The sequence below is a fragment of the Spea bombifrons genome, chromosome 1 (assembly GCF_027358695.1).
Source record: "Spea bombifrons isolate aSpeBom1 chromosome 1, aSpeBom1.2.pri, whole genome shotgun sequence".
Classification (NCBI taxonomy): Eukaryota; Metazoa; Chordata; class Amphibia; order Anura; family Pelobatidae; genus Spea; species Spea bombifrons.
Genome location: NC_071087.1, coordinates 26,008,004 through 26,026,563, shown reverse-complemented (window position 1 = coordinate 26,026,563; position 18,560 = coordinate 26,008,004). Strand labels below are relative to the sequence as shown.

Here is an 18,560-nt window from a genome sequence, read left to right as displayed (position 1 = left end):
AATTATCACCGCTCCACCTGAGCACAGCAGTATTCACAGGAAATCAAGTACTGACAAATCATGAAAAAATACACAGAACCATTGTTTTGCAAGTAAACATTGTATATTTATTTATTGCAACACACATGGTGAGACTATTATAGTGACCATGATATTACAATATTTGCAAAAATGTGATAAGTAGAAAAAAGAATGCCACTACCTGCACACAAAAACTGACTTAGATTCCCAAAAAAAATAACAACTAAGACTGAAAATTAAACCACCCAAATACCCAGAGCAAACAACTGTAATACTCTTTGATCGGGCACTAAGGAAGTGGAACTCGGGGTTTAAATAGGAGCAAGGGCGGGAAAGTACAGACAAGGACCAACAGGAACAAAGTATACATGAATTACATCATCGCGAGCACCGCGAACGTGTAGCATTGTCGCACACATCATTACGCGAATGCGCCGCATCGGCGCGCACGTCAGTTTGCAACCCTTACAATGTTCACATCTAAACATGCCCCTTGTTTGAGTTTCTAGCTATGGGTTTATAGCTTTGGGTTCTAAAAATGAATGTACAAACAAATCTCTAATATTCTGACCTCTTTGAAGTATAACTGTTCGCCTTTCTGGAATTACATTCTGGATTGAAGAATGTGACCTAAGTATTGTTCAGTGGTTGTCCAGAATATGCTTTATCATGGGTCATGCACTGTCAAAATTACCCATACATCTAATTTGCTGACTTAATTGCATGGATGTTTGCATGCTTTTGCCTTTATCACATTTTGTGTTGAAATGTCCTTGCTAGACTGCGTTTTTATCGTTTACTGTACGGTGTCAACATTTACTTTAGTCAGGTCTAGTGGAGGTTAGATGAACATTTTGATGGTCTGAAATGTATGTGCAAATATAAATCCATTTTAGATATCAGTTGCTTGTAATTTGTATGTATTTGTATTCTTTTCATCTATGCTGTAATGACCCACCATGAAATTTACTTTAGAATGTATGTATGAACCCAAGCCTATTTCAGTTTTTTATGTTGTTGTAGCCGGATTCCTCTGAGAGGAGAGTTTGCAGTGTATGAAAATGGAAAGCTTAGCTAGTCAATTAACATACAGTTTTACAGCTCAGAAATAATATTGCTATCAATTTAAATATTTGCAGCCGGGGAGTAAAATCCCTTTCCGCATGAGTTGAAATAAGAACACTGCAAACCAACATTTCAATTATGATTTCAAGTATGTTATTTTACATTGTATTATTAGGTTGGAACAAAGAATTCATGAAGGGTTTTATATAAAGTTTAAAAGCCTACAAAAAGTGTCTTTAAAATGTGATTTATTACCAGCAGAGTGTCTGTGTATATAAGTCACACAATGCCCTATTGCCAGAGTATCTTCATTTTAGAGATAGTGGTCTTGTTACAAAAGAGGGCATCTCGAAGACCTTTTGTACTCTGTATAGAGAACACATTTATATTTTTATATTAAAACTAAACACTGCAAAAGAGTTCTAAATAATTGCATTCAGTGGAATGTAATGAAAACCTCTTGAAACTTCCTAGAGCAACAAAAATGTGACTTTTTTAACCTTTAGCTAAGTGGTGCCAAAAGAGATTTAAATCAAGTGTTTTTTTCCAAATGTCTTTTTAAGAAAATCACAGAGCATTTGCTAGACATGAATTAACAAGCAATCAGTTGTAGAGGGAGCGCCTTTTTTTCTGTACGATGCTAATAAAATCTGACAGGTTGAATGGTGCAAAGATAATGGCTTAGCTGTCCAAAGATAACGGTTATGGCATTGAAATAGTAGAATATCAGCCAATTTGAGCAATATGTTAAGACTCTAAAGTGTGAGGATACCAATTCCTTACTGGAAGCATAACTAATTTTGGATATATTATAAAATGTTACTTGAAAATATCAACGAGTAATGGCTGGACAGATGGAATAGCCACATGACACATTTTAAGATTGTCTCTGCTTACTCAGGAAGGAAGGATGGAAAATATACTGTAAGTTCTAAGCAATTCTGCCAAATGTATGTGCAAAATGAGTCAATGGTATTTAAGATGCACTTTGCTAATCCGTACATATATATTCAGCCACAAATGCCTTTGAACTTTCAAAAAAAGATTACTGTGACTGCACACAGCTCTTAACTGCTCATATTTTTGTGTAATTATTATTATTATCTTTTATTTATATAGCGCCAACAATTTCCTAAGCTCTTAATACAATACATATATTTAAGGGGTCTGAAAAGACTATAATTGACTGACTAAGACAAACCGATACATTAGGTGACGAGGGCTCTGTTCACAAGCCTACAATCTTGAGGTGTTGCTACCGTACACGTTTTACTGGACAAACTACAAAAACAGTTAAGCTTACCGATAACCTACCAATACCAACAAAATCTGTCAACAATAACATGTACTGCTCATAATCTGTTCTGTTTAATGCCTTCAGGTACACAAAAGGGATTTTCAAGACAGAACAAAATTAAAAAAGTTTATACAATACTAAGAGACGCAAAAGAATACAGTAAGAAAATACAATGCCAAGCATGACCTAAATCATCATAATTTGTGCTTAAACAGATTTTTTATATTATTAGTATTTCAAGTTACAATGTTAATAAGCAGAAAAAAATGTTTTAGCTAATTTATTTCTGATTTAGTATATGCATAAGGTTTATTTATTTTCAAGTAGGGCTTTAGTTTGAAACCATATGTATAATATAGTATGCCCTTTATCCCTTGTAGCACCAATGCAACAGTAAATGCTTGTGCATTATAATCATTTCATATAGGTGCTGACAATTTTATATGAAAAAAAGTAGAGCAAATATAATAGGGGAGTCCAACATCCAAATGCGGCCTGGCCAGCGTGAGCAGGGCCGGACTGGCCCACCAGGAAATTTCCCGGTGGGCTGGTAGACCACATTCAAAGCGGCTGCTTTGAACTTCGTGGCCAGGCGGCCGCTTTGAACACGTGATGTTAGAGGGGGTGGGCTCACAGAAGGTGTTCCTCGTGGCAAAGAGAGGGTCATCACATTGGAGGAGAGCAGGAAAAAAAAAATAGTTAGATATTCAAGGGGGGTGGGTTATGGCATTACAAAATAAATATAAACAAGGGTGTGTGTGGCTGGGGGGTAATACACATGGCAGTGGGGGCATCAATAGACAAGAGGGTGGTTGGGCATCACATTAACCAATACAAAAGGGGTGGGGGCATCAATACACAAGGGAGGGGGTTGGTTTGGGCATCACATTAATCAATACACAAGGGTGTGGGGGCATAAATGCACAAAGGGGGGTAATATACAAGGTTGTGGGAGGGCACATTAATGAATAGTAAAGGGGGTCTGGCTGGGACATCAGTACACAAGGGGGCAGTTAATGACAAAGCAGTGTAGAAAATAAATTTTTTATGCTTCAGTGTGGCAGAGCATGTCCTGGTGTATGTTCGGGTGCTGGTGTGGAAGAGCCTGTCCTGGTTTGTGAGTGTTTGGGTGTCGGTGTGGCAGAGCCTGTCCTGGTGTGTGTATTTGGGTGTCTGTATGACAGAGCCTGTCCTGGTGTGTGTTTTAGGTGTTGGTGTGGCAGAGCCTGTCCTGGTGTGTGTGTTTGTGTGGCAGAGCCTGTCCTGGTGTGTGTGTCTGGGTGTCGGTGTGGCAGAGCCTGTCCTGGTGTGTGTGTTTGGGTATCAGTGTGGCAGAGCCTGTACTGGTATGTGTGTGTGTTTGGGTGTCGGTGTGGTAGAGCCTGTCCTGGTGTGTGTTTGGGTGTCGGTGTGGCAGAGCCTGTCCTGGTGTGTGTGTTTGAGTGGGTGTTGGTGTGGCAGAGCCTGTCCGGGTGTGTGTGTGTGTTTGGGTATCCGTGTGGCAGAGCGTGTCCTGGTGTGTGTGTTTGGGTGTAGGTGTGGCAGAGCCTGTCCTGGTGTGTGTATTTGGGTGCTGGTGTGGCAGAGCCTGTCCTGGTGTGTGTGTCTGGGTGCCGGTATGGCAGAGCCTGCCCTGGTTTGTGAGTGTTTGGGTGTCAGTGTGGCAGAGCCTGTCCTGGTGTGTGTATTTGGGTGTCTGTGTGACAGAGCCTGTCCTGGTTTATGTGTGTTTTAGGTGTCGGTGTGGCAGACCCTGTCCTGGTGTGTGTGTTTGGGTGTTGGTGTGGCAGAGCCTGTCCTGGTGTGTGTGTTTGGGTGTCAGGGTGGCAGAGCCTGTCCTGGTGTGTGTGTCTGGGTGTCGGTGTGGCAGAGCCTGTTCTGGTGTGTATGTGTTTGGATGTCGGTGTGGTAGAGCCTGTCCTGGTGTGTGTTTGGGTGTCAGTGTGGCAGAGCCTGTCCTGGTGTGTGTGTGTTTGGGTGTTGGCGTGGCAGAGCCTGTCCTGGTGTGTGTGTTTGGGTGTCCGTGTGGCAAAGCCTGTCCTGGTGTGTGTGTGTTTGGGTGTTGGTGTGGCAGAGCCTGTCCTGGTGTGTGTGTGTGTTTGGGTGTCCGTGTGGCAGAGCCTGTCCTGGTGTGTGTGTGTTTGGGTGTCCGTGTGGCAGAGCCTGTCCTGGTGTGTGTGTGTTTGGGTGTCTGTGTGGTACAGCCTTTCTGGAGGCAGAGTGGCATAAAGGGGGTTAAACAGCATATCATGGGGCAGAGTGGCATATAGGGAGTTAAAAGGCATATCATGGGGCAGAGTGGCATATAGGAGTGTATAAGGCATATCAGGGGGCAGAGTGGCAAGCCTGGGGCAAATAAAAAGAAAATAAAAACAAACAAAAAAAATTCACAGCTTTTATTAAATATGAAAAAATAGTTTATGAATTAATAAAGAAATAAAAGTTTCTTACAAGAATATTGTGAAGAATAATGTGATCACTGTTTTGTTCCACTGAAAAAAATGGAACTTTTTCATCTAAAAATTTTTGCAGTAGCAAATGTTTTGATTCCATTATATCTAATGTATTTCATTTATTAGGACACTTTTGCTTCCTGGTATTTTAATATAAATAATGTGATAAAAAAAATGTTTTATAGTTATTTGGCAAATAGTGTGACTCGGGTATGTATAAGGAGTGCGTGTGAGTATAAGAGCTCGACCACAAGACAAACTATATGGTCTCCAAATGTTTCCAGGGCTGCTTTTCATTCCCAGTCCGGCCCTGATTATAAAGCTAGAAGGACATATTTTCTCTCAGTGAAAAATGAGTGCGGCCCACGCACACATACATTTCTGATGAAGTGGCCCACTGCAGAATAAACTTGGACACCCCTGAAATATGAAATGCCAACGTAGAGTGGATAGGCTATAGAACAGAGGGAGTACTCTAGCAATGCCTGAACCAGTGTCATACTCTACCAAGATACCGTATTGGCTCGGATATAGGCCGCCCCCGTATGTAGGCCGCACCCTAAAAGTTTGGTGCTTTTTTAAAGAAAAAGTTTTTTTCTTTAAAAAAGCACCAAAAAAAACATGCTGCCACTCTGTCCCCCCCCGAGATATGCTGCCACTGTCCTCCCTCCCCGAGATATGCTACCACTGTCCTCCTCCCCCCGAGATATGCTGCCACTGTCCTCCCTCCCCGAGAAATGCTACCACTGTCCTCCTCCTCCCCCCCCCGATATGCTACCACTGTCCTCCCCCCCGAGATATGCTGCCACTGTCCTCCTCTGCCCCCCCTCCTCGACTTACCGGAGCAGACTCCCGGGTGTCTTGCAGGGCCGGCGGGGGACATCTACGCAATACGCGTATGCAACTTCCGGTGCCGGTAGCGGAAGTTGCATATGCGTATTGCGTAGATGTCCCCTGCCGGCCCCGCAAGACACCCAGGAGTCTGCTCCGGTAAGTCGGGGGTGGGCAGAGGTGAAACGCATCGTGCGGACGGTCCGCACGATGCGCTTAGACAACCTCCCGTGCCGGCACCCCCCCCGTGGGAAGTGCTGGCAGGGGAGGCTGTCTGAGCGTATCAGACAGTAGGATACAGGTCCCCTGCACCGCTGCGGGGGATCTGTATCCTAACCCCGCTGCCTGCCCGGCGCCCGGGACTGCATGTCCCGGGCGTCGGGCGCTAGACCCCGAATATAGGCCGCACCCCCACTTTAAAGACTTAAAGTGGGGGAAAAAAGTGCGGCCTATATTCGAGCCAATACGGTATATAAACACAACCTCAATATACTGTTTAGTATCTCATTTAATATATGGGAACAAAATATCAAAGTAACATAAAAGTGAAACAATGTAATATGCATAATGCTAACATAACTGAGGTCTTATTAATATTCTGTTCTTTTCAGAATAGGGTAAAAGGAAATTGTTAGGTTTTGTAAAGGATATTGTGTCTATAAAGACATTTTAATCTAAACAAAGGTAAATTGAATGGGATAAGAAGACAATAATAGGGGGGGGGTATTGGAAGCTAAAGTGACAATTATAGGGTGGAGAAAGAAGAGGAGGAAACAGCAGAGTGATACCATGATTGCTAGAAGCCAAAAAATTACACACTTTTATACTGTGCGGATTTGATAATGTGAAAGGTCACGCAAGGCATTTTAGAGCACTGGGCCACCAACCTTTTGCTCTATGTGCCTGGCAGCCAGTGCGGGCCTGAGCATGATCAATTAGCATTTGTTTAGAAGAACATTGAGGCATATGTCCAGTTCTTTGTGTTTCTTTTTATTTAATGTGAATAAAAGTTAATTTGTTTGATAAGAAGACAAAAATAAACACACACCAGGACAGGCTCTACCACACTGATACCCAGACACACACACACCAGGACAGGCTCTGCCACACTGCCACCCAAACACACACACACCAGGACAGGCTCTGCCACACCGACACCCAGACAGACACACCAGGACAGGCTGTGCCACACCGACACCCAGACACACACACCAGGACAGGCTCTGCCACACAAACACACACACCAGGACAGGCTCTGCCACACCAACACCTAAAACACACACCAGGACAAGAAGACAAAAGTAAATTGGATCTGTGAATCATTCAGTGAATCCTTCAGTTTATCACTAAACTACTTCTATCCACTTTGACAACATTTTAAAAAAATAGATATATTTGGTGCTCTTATTAAGTACCTTCTAATGAAAAAATAAGATTCAAATACAAGTTTTTTATTTGGCCAAATATGAATCATCTAAACAATTTTTTTGCTTTATTTGAGGTTCCAACTGGTAAGAATGAATAATTAACAGTACATTAACTACAGCTTTGAGTGCTCTGTATCTGCTCAATTGAAAATATTTTCATTCAACAGTAACTGCTGAAAATAAGGTCAAAGCTTTTTCCACCTCATAAACTATATCGTATACCAAAGGAAATTCCAATTTCATGGCAGCCAGTCTTTTAACATTCAACAAAAGAAAGCCAAGATACTTAGGACACCTGCAATTCTAGATTTAAACATGAATGCAAATAATAAGTAAGCCAATACGATTTTTTTCAAAAGTCACATTAGAATGATCTCTATAATTTAATTTAAGACTTTAATATAATAATTTTAGCAGAAACAAAATATAAGATAAATTAAATAGGCAAGATCAAAATTATAACAGGATTCAATTTGGCTAAAAATGACATACCTGTGTCCAAATGCTGGATACTTTTGCAGAGTGTGAATGTATAATGTACAGTATGTATGTAAGTTTAGAGTGAGTGTATGCATTGCTGCATGAAGGAAGAGCGTATGTTAGTGTATGGTGTTAGGGAGTGTGTGCAGGGCCGGCCGAAGACTTAACGCCGTCTGGGGCGAAGTTTAAAATGCCGCCCCCCCACGCCGACGCCGGGGGAGGGGGGCGTCATTTTAAACTTCGCCGACGCCATTATCTACCCCCCCCCCGGTACTTACCTTTAAACAGTCCTGCGGCGAGTCTCCCTGCTCTGCCACGGTGCCGGCTTGTAATGCTGAGCGCCGGAAATTCACGTCACTTCCGGCGCTCTGCATTACAAGCCGGCACCGAGACCGAACAGGGAGACTCATCGCAGAGGAGAGAGAGAGGGGCGCCGAGCGGGTAAGCGAAAACCACTCGGCGCCCCTCTCTCTCTCTCCTCCGCTTCAAAAAAAAACAAAAAAAACCGCTTGGGGCGGCAAAGTGTCGCCCCTTCTAAAGTGCCGCCTGGGGCAATTGCCCCAGTCGGCTCCATTGTAGGGCCGGCCCTGAGTGTGTGCATCACTGTGTGGCGGTAGAGTGTATGTTTTTCTATGGTATTAGCATGGTGTGTGTGAGTTTATGGTTTAAGTGAATTAAGAAATATGTATACTTTATTTCATACACCTTTATACTTTTATCTTTTTAGACCTATCACTCTTTCAGATGATCTTGTAAAGAGAAATATACATATCTTTATTTTATATAGTAAATTATTGAAATATTTGGGGTTTTTTTTATTGTCTCAAGAAGCAAGTCCCTTTGCTGAAATGCATGAATGGCTAAATCCACATCCTCTTCTAAGGAACTGCTTATTTTAGAATTTCAATACTAAGTGGCAGCTGGATTATGGAAATCATGTGATCTTCTACACAGAAAATCCATCCTGTTCTTCAGAAAAACTGTTAAAACAAGGCTGTGAATAGAATGAAAGTAGACAAAGGTGCCATTTTAACATATACATATTAGATTAGTAATATCCTGTAAAGTACCCAGCAATGAAGAATGCGTAATAAAAAATAATAATTTAAAGAGGACATTCAGCTATTACGCCCTAAAGTGCATATGATGACTGGAGTGCCCCTTTTACCTACACAAAAGGTCCATATGCAGTGGTTATTTCGTATTATCATACTCTTTGACCCGAGCAGCTGTCATATTAGTATTATTGTTAGGAAAAAAAATGACTTTGCCATTTACATCAATGGGAATTACAGAAGGAGAAACATGAAGGATGTTGTATTGTTTCAGTGATAAGAATAAAGTTAAAGCATATTACATTCTTTAGTAACATGAGAACAAAGCATCAGATTCTGATCAGCTGGGGGTTGGTTGATCCAGAAAAAAATAATTCCTTTATACACATGGTAACTGTGCAAGAAACAACCAGGTGATGTGGATACATCATACATTTTGTCAAAAAAAGAAAAGGAAGCATATGTGGTTTAACTTTCACTATCATCGTGACAAGAAAAATGCTTGGGGCTAAATGTGAATGTCAGACAATAAAATGGTTTATTTGGAGTTTTGAAATGCCTAAACTGGCTATGAAACCCTGTGTATAATTGTAGAGTTTCTACATCAATTAAAATAGAAGTCTACTACTGCAATTGTGAACATCTAGAAGTAACTTCTAAACTTAAATACTGATTATAATAATAATAATAATGTTAATTATTGCATGTTATATTATGACTTGTTTGTGTCTCTTTTCACATTCATATGTTTTATACTCATATCGGCCAGGTATATTGTTACGCACTAAGCTATTGCTTCCCATTCTTTATGAAGCCATTATATGCGGTAACAATGCTAAACACAGTATCTGGTCTTAACAGTGAGTCGCTGCTGGAAAATAATTTGAATTGATAGTAATGAATTTCATTTATAATCCTGTAGTATCTTGTCTTATCACATATACAATTAAGCGATAAGTATCTTCTTATGCGTAAACAAACAGTTATTCTAAAATAAAGCAAGAAATCAGTGCATACCCAGAGAATAAAATTCAGCTGAATCAGAGCTCCTTGGTAAGCAATATAGCCATTAAATATGAGATAGGACTTGCCAAAATTGGAGTACTTTGATGTAGTGGCGGGCTAAGCAATATATGGCCATATAGAGCGATGGAATACCCAATATTTATGCCTTAGATAGATTAATTTTTTTAAATGGTATGCTGGGTATGCGCTGAATTCTTGTTTTGTTTTTGGTACTTATTGGTCATTATAATTCTAGCAGCTGGGAATCTGAATTTTCATGCCTTTTATGCTTTTTAGTTTGTGCGCGCCCCCTATTTTTGTATATTAGTTTTTTTAAACGCCTGGCTGAATAACATGATCCATATATTTTATATATTTATACTTTATATATACTACTGGTCAAAAGTTTTAGAACACTCGTATTTTTCAAGTTGTTACTGAAATTTACACAGTTTAATGTCTCAATGTACTAAAGCATGAAACAAATAAACAATTGCATATAAAAAAGGAATCATGGAATAGTTTTCCTTAACAAAATGTAATCTAAATTTGTGACTCATTAAAGTAGCTACATTTTGCAGATATAACAGCCTCACACACTTGTGGCATTCTTTCCACAACAGAAATAAAATCAAATGTTGTTCTTTAGTTCCCACACTTGTAGGTTGCTTTGCTTTCACCCCGCTGTCCAATTTATCCCAAACCATCTCAATGGGGTTTACATCTGGAGACTGTGCCGGCCATTCCGTGATTTGAAGCCTATTGTCTTGTTCTTTTCTGACACAGCCTGGAGGTATGTTTAGGGTCATCTGTAGGATGAACCCCTGACCAACTAGGCGTGTACCAGAGGGTAATGCATGGAGGTGGAAAATGCTGTAGTAGTGGTATTGGTGCCGCTGACTCTGTGCAAGTCGCCAACCCTGGATCCAGCAAATGAGCCCCAGATCATACTTCTTCCTCCTCCATGTTTGACAGTTGTCACACACTGAGGCACCATGCTTTGGCCTATTAAACAGTGTATAAAGACCCTGTGTGATGAACCGAAGATCTCACATTATGATTCATTGGTCCACAAGAGCTTCTTTCAGTCTTCAGTAGAGCACTAGTGGTGCCTCATGGCCCAGGAAAGCCCCTTTTTTCTTTTTATGCCATCTTAGCAATTGCTGTCTTATTGCCACTCAATTATTCAAACCTGCAGCTTGAAGTCTTCTCTTTACTGTTGAAATGGAGACTTGCTTACTTCTATCAGTGTTAAGCTATGCTTGAAGCTGTTGTCCTATAAGCCTCCTGTCATGCAAGTTGTGAGTATATTGAGACCAATATACTACTTCCTGCAGTACAATACTGTGCACATATTGCTTAAGAGGGTGTAGTAATACGTTCTGTTCCGACACTGCTTTATCCGACAGAGGGCTTGTAAGTAATCAACAAAAGTTGGAACACCTGTATACATTGTTACCATAAACTTTCAAGGCTTTCATTTACATTGCTGCAGATTAACTGTTAATTGTTAACTCATTACTTCTTCCCTGAAAAGGCCTTTTGTATAACTCTGAAATGTACATACTATTTAAATTTTTGTTATAAAAAAAACCTGGCAGTTTACCCCTTACGTGTGTACCATTTCAAGTTATTCACTGGACGGGCTGGTCCTTTGGGATGCGGTGGAACAGGAAATTCGCATCATGGATGTGCAGCCGACAAAACTGCAGCAACTGCGTGATGCCATCATGTCCATATAGACCAAAATCTCTGAGGAATGTTTCCAGCACCTTGTAGAAAGTATGCCACGAAGAAGGAAGGCAGTTCTGAAGGCAATAGGGGGTCCAACCCAATACTAGCAAGGTGTACCTAATTAAGTGGCAGTGAGTATATGTATATATATTATACAGTATTATATATATATATATATATATATATATATATATATATATATATATATATATATATATATTATACTGTAGAAAGAAGAAAGAAATATGCAGTGAAACATGTTGTTATTTGGATTGTAATTTTAACAAATGTTCCATGACACACAATGGAGCTGTGAAAACAATAATTAAAGTGGGAGGCAATCGTTGTTTCTTGTTCTTAGCTAAATAAACATGTTATTTATGCACACTTAACTTTTTGATACATCCTGCATTTAGAGATTTAAACCTTTTATTGCTAATCTGTTATCACCAAAAGAAAGAACAGCATAAAAATAAGAGCTTTACGCTGAGGCATTATGTAAACTCTGAAATGTTCCTATCTTTCCTGACAGAAATTAGCAAAGGAACAGTATGACTTCAACCTCTTTATGATGCAGAAAGTGACAGCAATGTACATGTTTAGTCTTTTACCTTCTCCATGCCTCATGGGATTTCTGGCTAGCCCCCAAGAAGGGCAGATAGCTTCACTCCTATGTGCTTCCTATAAGGAGGAGAGGGAGAGCTATGGGGGGGGGTTGGCTTGGAAGTTTCCAGGTATGGCAACAAGAATTTTATAAGAACAGTAGCAAATATGAGAGAAGGAAATAGTCATTTATTTGTTGGATGCAACTGAACTTGCTGGGCTTCCCCTAAAGTCTCCAGGTGCAGTCCAGCTTACCTGGAACTGTAAGATACTATGTTCAATTGCACGATGGGGAGCAGTGTCTATTTATATCCATTCCCTGCCTTCTCCTTCCCCTCTATTCCCTTCCATACCTGAGAACTCTCCATGTTTAATTCATGTGAAGCCCTGTTTTCCCAAGTTGCAGAGCCCCCTCTGCTCTTTCGTTCGACAGGAGGAGCCATTTTGTAGCCATTCTCACTTCTGGCCCACTTTGTCTTTTACTCAATACTGTTTTGGGGTAGTTCTTTTCCTGTGCATGGTTAGTGCTGCCTGATGCAGGGATAGCCCTACCCACACACCCATGTAGCCATACACTTCATGAAGGCACTCCCCAGGACAAAGAGAGCTCCAGGTAGGTTGCCCTGGGAAGTTCCCAGGTATGCTCATTGCTTTCTATCCAGGAAAGCACGATCTGCAAGGAGCCAGCTCCGGGAATTTTCCAGGCATGGATAGACTTGTAAAGCATTACTTCTTACTAACATCACAAGGTGAATGTATGTTGCTAATAGACATTTTATAATATGCATGGGATTAGATTAAATGCAAGGACACTGAAAATGCTTGAAGAAAAACATCTAATATATAATGATAGCTAGTTTAGTTATGTTCTCCTTTAAGGGGAACTCTATTAAAATGTTACTTTATATGATGTACTTTTATTCTTATTTTCTTGTTCACATGGCCCTCAACTGTCCTAAATCTGTGCTACATACATTCCTGTCCTTATCTCCCTCTTTTTCTAGGAGGTCGGAATGTCTCATAGGCCTAAAAGCTATAATAATAGGAAAAAAAATTATTGCAAAATTTGAAAAGTGGTCTTATGACAGGATCTAAGAGTTTACCAGGTTTTACCAGAAGTCTCCAGGTAAATGTTGCTCCGGGGTAAGTATAACCAATCGGGGAAACAATTTCCACCTCACAATCAGAATCTGCTAGCCACGCCTCCTTCCGGCTGCAGCGTAAGTTGTCTACGCGAATCGCGTAGACATCTACACACTGCCCCGGCTACACACCGGGGACTCAGAAGCACCGGTAAGTGGGGCAGCTGCAGGGGATCTGGATCTTAGTCATCTCATAGTCAGACCTATTTGAGGTCTGATTATAAGACGACCCCGATTATAAGACGAGGGGTATTTTTCAGAGCATCTGCTCTGAAAAAAACCTTGTCTTATAATCGAGCAAATACGGTATATCTTAACATTACAATAAAGAGACAATTAGTAATTTGTTTTAAAAAGACTCTTTCCATTTTCCCCATTTCCCACCAAATTACCACCTACAGTGTGAATGAGAAAACCAAACCAATATTGTATGCACTATGGATGCACCCAGCATGCTATATGGGGAGTATGGGAGCTGAAAAAGGGTATTTCCTATATCCTTTCATTAAAGTTTTCTGTTATTATGTTGTTATTAGTGTTTAAGTTATTTAAAGAAACCCAGACCAGGATACATCACTGTATGTAGACACACTGATCAAGACAGCTTGCCAGTAGCACACAAGCCACAATGTAAGGACTGCCCAGACCAACTGTGTACTTGGTAATTATGCAGGTCATATCCGCTGCCGTGTTCCTTTTTAAAACAAAACATACATCCTGAATGTTTGCTATTTTGATTTTGTGAACACATTCACTTCAATAGAATAAAAATATCACAATTAAGAAACAGAATACTAAAGTACAGTATCGATTCTATGTTAATATCAGAACTACAATATGTTTGGCCAAGTGGTACACCAGCATTTTAGTAATGTGTTTTATTGTCTCAGAAAAATGAAGCTTCACATATAATGCTGTAAACACTTGTTAACAAGTAATTTATCTAGTAATTGTTTAAATAAATATGATAGATAATATTAATATGTGATATATATATATATATATATATATAATAAATGGATGGTTTGAAGATGAAGACAGAAGTAGATACAGGGGATATGATGTATCTTATGAATGCCAGTGGGATAAGCAATGGATGGAAAAGCTGATTGTTCATATGTTCAAAAGGTCTAATCATTTTGTAAAAAGTAAGTGGGAGAACATGATTTTCACAATGACATTGTTGGATTTAGATAACAGCCTCTCACCATGGGTGGGGGATAGTAATGCAGCAAGGCAGATCAAACATCCTTAAAACAGCTATAACTCTATATTGAATGCAAAATAAAATACTAAGTCACATCTGAGGATTTAGAACACCATAAAAAGAAAACAGATTACGAGCGCCATGCGGTTCTTTACTGTACCAATTTAAAAGTTTCTGTGTAAGTATAATTTTATTTTTATTCATGTCACATCTGATGTAGCAGGTGAAGACAGCAGAAAGAATTCCAAGATTTTTTTTAATCTTCATATTATAAAGGTTGTTTTTAAGATTCTATCTATGTTTTTAAAATTCTGTAACCTGAAAGGAGTGATCATTTTTCAACTATATTCTGTAGGGATCCTTCATTTCGATTACTGTTAACGGCCCCAATAGTCTCTCTATGTTTTAGGCTTTATATTTGAATAGAAGCTCTGTGTAGTAGACAAATGTACAGTATATTAGGCAATGTGCCATGTGCCATAGCAAACTCACAGGACATCTGGCTACCAGCTGCCACGCTAAAAAGTTTTTTTTAACAAATTAATCCAAGTCTGTGGATTTATACTAAACCTCACAGTTAAAACCCGCAGTTCTGCATTCTGTGGAAATTATGCTCTATGGATATGATTGTTTCATTTTGGATTTTTTACAGTAGAACAATTACAACTGCCACTGAGGATGCAACATGTTCTCTGTCTGTGGGGATATAATAAAAAAAAATGATGACGCATCCATGATTATGAAAAAAAAAATCTGAACAAGATTATTTCTCATAATAAAATATACCATAGAAGAATAGGAATTTATACCTAATGAAAAAAAATATTTTAAGCCAGCATAGCACTTTTGTATATACAACCATATTTACTTTGGTAAACCCCTTGTTACTGATGATATATATGATTATTTATTATATAGTATTATTATTGTTATTAATAATGATAACAATAATAATATCACTATTATTATATTTTATTTATAACGCGCCAGCAATTTACTCAGACGATATATATTACAAGAAAATAAAACTGTGTATTGATGATTGTGTTCCTTATTGTACACCCAATTGACGGAATGTATATATACATACATACATACAAAAATACAGAAAAGGAAGCACACCCTAAAAACCATACACATTCAGATTCCAAGGTGATGCTTAAAATAACCAACAGGTATACACAACAAACTCAGCGCACACCCAGAAAATACTATTTAATAGCACTTATTTGAGGCATAAATAATGGTAATTTTTAGGGTATGCTTTACATTCTGATCAAACGTTAGGGTTAAGCACCCCACCTGCCACACCAGTGCCTCATTAATGGTGTCTAGAGAGAGAGATTTAAAAGCATGAGAGTCTCATTTGGGTTAAAATGCAATGCAAGCAATATAGACAGGTAAAATTAGAAAGGCTTTGTCAAACTTGGGGTACTTTAATGTAGTGGCGGGCTAATCAATATATGGCCATATAGTGTAACAGAATTCCCAATATTTATGCCTCAGATGGGTGCTTTTAAATCGGATTTGCTAGGGGCATAACGTTAATCTCTTGCTTTGTTGTGTGTTTATATATATATATATATATATATATATATATATACACACAATACTCAAACTACAATGAATAGACTAGTATATTTTCTGTAATGTTTGACTGTCTTAATACTCACTTACTACCGTTACATAGTGGCAGGTGTATACACTACATCAGCACAGTTAACATCTGGGTGGAAAATTGAAACGCAGAGAAATGTGTTTTACATTTTACTTGATCTCAACTCTTTCATATTGTCATCGGTCAAATGCACATCAATAAGCTTTCATATAACCAGAAAGCGCTCAGGGCAGGTTTTTTTACAATGTCGCTTAGTGTCAATAATAAGGAAATGGATAATATTCTTTGCTGGAAGTCTAATGCACCATTTGTCAGGAAGCTGTGTGACATTATAACTGGAGTTTGGGCCTAGTTTTTGGAAAGATAAATTAAAATACATATGTATTCACTGTAATGTGTGTGTGTTCATTAACAAAATTAGGGACTGATAACTAATGTTCTAAAGTTTTAAATTTTAATTACCATGGGGTACATAAACAATGTTTTGTTTGTTTTTAGATTGCGTGGATCCAGATTGTGCACCTACCCACTTCTATAGGTATTCCGTGGAGCCCTGGAAACCAAATAACTTTTGGATGGGAACACCCAGCACACATTGATTTGTCTTGTTCTAAAGTGTTCATGTGCTAATATTTTTGATCCATTATAATATTGGGTTATCTGGCTAGACTTGACCCTGTGGCTCAAAGTGCCCAGCCAACCCCATCTGGCAAAGACTTAAAAAAGGTATTCAAGATTATCTGTGAAAAGTCCCAGTCCACTACTGACTCAACTGGTATATGTCTTGTTGCACTCATTCACAAATTACACATAGGCCTACAGTTCAACTCAATTTGACATCTGTGCATTCAACTGGGGGAAAAAATATCACATTTTGGAAGAACCATAATTTATAATAGCATGGATATTGTAAAAATTAAATATTGATCTGAGAATCATATCTGTCTACACAGATGCCTACACCCATAGCAAATGGGAAACCATTGTTAAAATATAACAAACGTGTGTTTTGTGTGTAGCAGTCACTGAAGCAGAATTGTGGTGTTTACAGTAATAATGTCATATCTGTACCTTTTTGCCTGCTCCCAGAATAACAATTCTCTACTAACACCTGTGAACACATCTAGCCTTAGTTTAGCAAATAAAACTGTCTGCTGTCCATATATAATGCCTGGCTAGAAAAATGCATTGAAATAAACTCATATTCTTAAATACTGGTGTATTGTTAACCCATGCAGTGCTAGACCTGTGCAGTTGGACATGATTGGCATAGACTGTTAACTCCCAGACATCTAAATGGTCTTTCACTTAAAGGGTTAATTGCATACTGGATAAAAGGACCATAAATAATAGCTCTACTTGTGTATAACAAGTATATAAAAGCAGGTCGTTCTTAATCTGCATATACATCTATTTATTAGATAAACTCATTTGACTTGGTGATACCTATAGGCTAAGATAATTTCAAATCCGAAGTGGGATCATTTGGTTTACCTGCGTTCCTGAGTTTTCTATTTCTGAAGACCGAAAGTATGACCAGGAGGTTCCCCAAAATATCGATCACAATGGTGAAGATGAGAATGACAGCCAAGGCAGTGGCCACCCATGGAGGACGATCCAGTGCCAGATCCTTGGGGATATGCAGAGATCCATTCAATATGCTTACATTTACTCTCATTTTCCGATGATGCTCCAATTCCAGGTTATTTCTAATTTCTTGAGCTACTTCTATTTGATGTTCCACAAGGCAAAACAACTTTAGTTCATATCATGCTTCCACCCCGTCCTTGTCCTATTTAAGAGGGACGGGGGGAAGTGCATACATGATATTTTTGAAGAAGCCATGCCTTCCTTGGCTGTTAAGTTTTTACTTTGCATGTGCATGTGTCAAAGAAGACACTTTTATAGCATCCTAGCGCATCTCCTCCCTTGCAAACTGCACAGCTGCAAGATACGGATGACATCTAGCGTTACGCCAGATACACTGCAAACAATTTCTAAAGGAGCACCGGCGCCGCCTAGTGGCACGTACAGACACTACATTTTAATACACATCTTACCACACACGACTTTAATTCTCCCTCAAATTAATAATTTATTTCACCATTAATTTAATTTAGCTGATTTCTCTGTATGTTAGGATCAGATACCAACAGAGACCACAAGCAACAACATTATCAAAATATACTATCAAAGGCAAAGTATTGAATGTTCTCTGCTATGTAATTAGAATGTTATGATAACTGTAGTGCCCGGAAGAGAATTGTGATGTGAAATCGTTAACAGTGTGATGAAGGCTTGTATGACATGAACTTTAAATCTAAATGGTGTCACGTAGAATGTTACAGTGCGGCTAAAGAAAGCTAACGTTTTCCTTGAACCTAGGATGTTGGGATGTTGACACAATATGGAGAACAGTAATACTATTTTTCTAGCATGAAGACAATTCCATAGACTTGGATCAGTGAATGGTGCCTGGTGTATATATTTGAGGATCCCCCAATTTCACTGTTAACTGTTAACACTATGTTATTCTATGTATAATAAATATCATTAGGGCTGCAACTAAAGATTATTTTCATAATCGATTAGTTGGACGATTATTTTTTATTATTAATCGGA

At 39.1% G+C, this 18,560-nt stretch overlaps 1 protein-coding gene across 1 annotated transcript in view; it reads right to left on the bottom strand.

Moving 5' to 3' along the window:
• MTNR1A (melatonin receptor 1A) overlaps positions 1 to 17,616 on the bottom strand; it is a 36,815-nt gene extending 19,199 nt beyond the window's left edge. Inside the window, exon 1 of the mRNA XM_053459069.1 lies at positions 17,433 to 17,616. Coding sequence (XP_053315044.1) covers positions 17,433 to 17,616 — 184 coding nt within the window. The remainder of the gene's footprint in view (positions 1 to 17,432) is intronic.
• Between the last annotated feature and the right edge of the window lie 944 nt (positions 17,617 to 18,560).